The 462-nt window shown below is 61.7% G+C and overlaps 1 protein-coding gene across 1 annotated transcript in view; it reads right to left on the bottom strand.

The window, feature by feature from the left end:
- Nucleotides 1-462, bottom strand: part of VPS33B (vacuolar protein sorting 33 homolog B (yeast)) — a gene marked incomplete at its 3' end in the record, with an annotated part of 6,601 nt that overhangs the window by 280 nt on the left and 5,859 nt on the right. Inside the window, exon 17 of the mRNA XM_010292398.1 lies at nucleotides 117-218. Within this exon, the coding sequence (XP_010290700.1) occupies nucleotides 117-218 (102 nt within the window). The remainder of the gene's footprint in view (nucleotides 1-116; nucleotides 219-462) is intronic.

The following is a 462-nucleotide window of genomic DNA, read 5'->3' as shown; positions in this document are numbered from 1 at the left end:
GCAGACAAACACTGCCAGCCCCAGCCTCAGGTGGAAGGAGCCCCGATGGACACCCTGGAAGGCGGCTGGGGTTCAGGGGCACATGTGTGGTGCTCCCCAGCAGCAGGCAGCCTCACCTGCTCAATGATCTTGCAGCTCAGGGGGACATAGGCCCCACTGAACACGTAAGCCATGTCCCGAGGCATTTTCAGGTCATACTCTCCATCCACCCGGGGGATCTGCAGAGACATGCAATACTCAGGGTACAGACCAGCCTGCTCAGGGCTTCACCGACCCCTGTGGAGGTGTGGGCAGAGGAGAAAAGACAGATACGCAGAGTAAGCCTCTCCCCCTCCTCCTGTCCCACTGCCCCAGGGCCAGTAAACACACGGCTGGGAGTGCCAGGGATGGAAATGTCTCCTCTCCCCTGGACCGAGGCCACAGAGCTGCCCCCCAGCACCAGGCAGCTGCACACAGCCAGCA

Source organism: Phaethon lepturus, unplaced genomic scaffold, assembly GCF_000687285.1.
Source record: "Phaethon lepturus isolate BGI_N335 unplaced genomic scaffold, ASM68728v1 scaffold18530, whole genome shotgun sequence".
Taxonomy (NCBI): domain Eukaryota; kingdom Metazoa; phylum Chordata; class Aves; order Phaethontiformes; family Phaethontidae; genus Phaethon; species Phaethon lepturus.
This window is presented reverse-complemented; position numbering and strand designations above follow the sequence as displayed.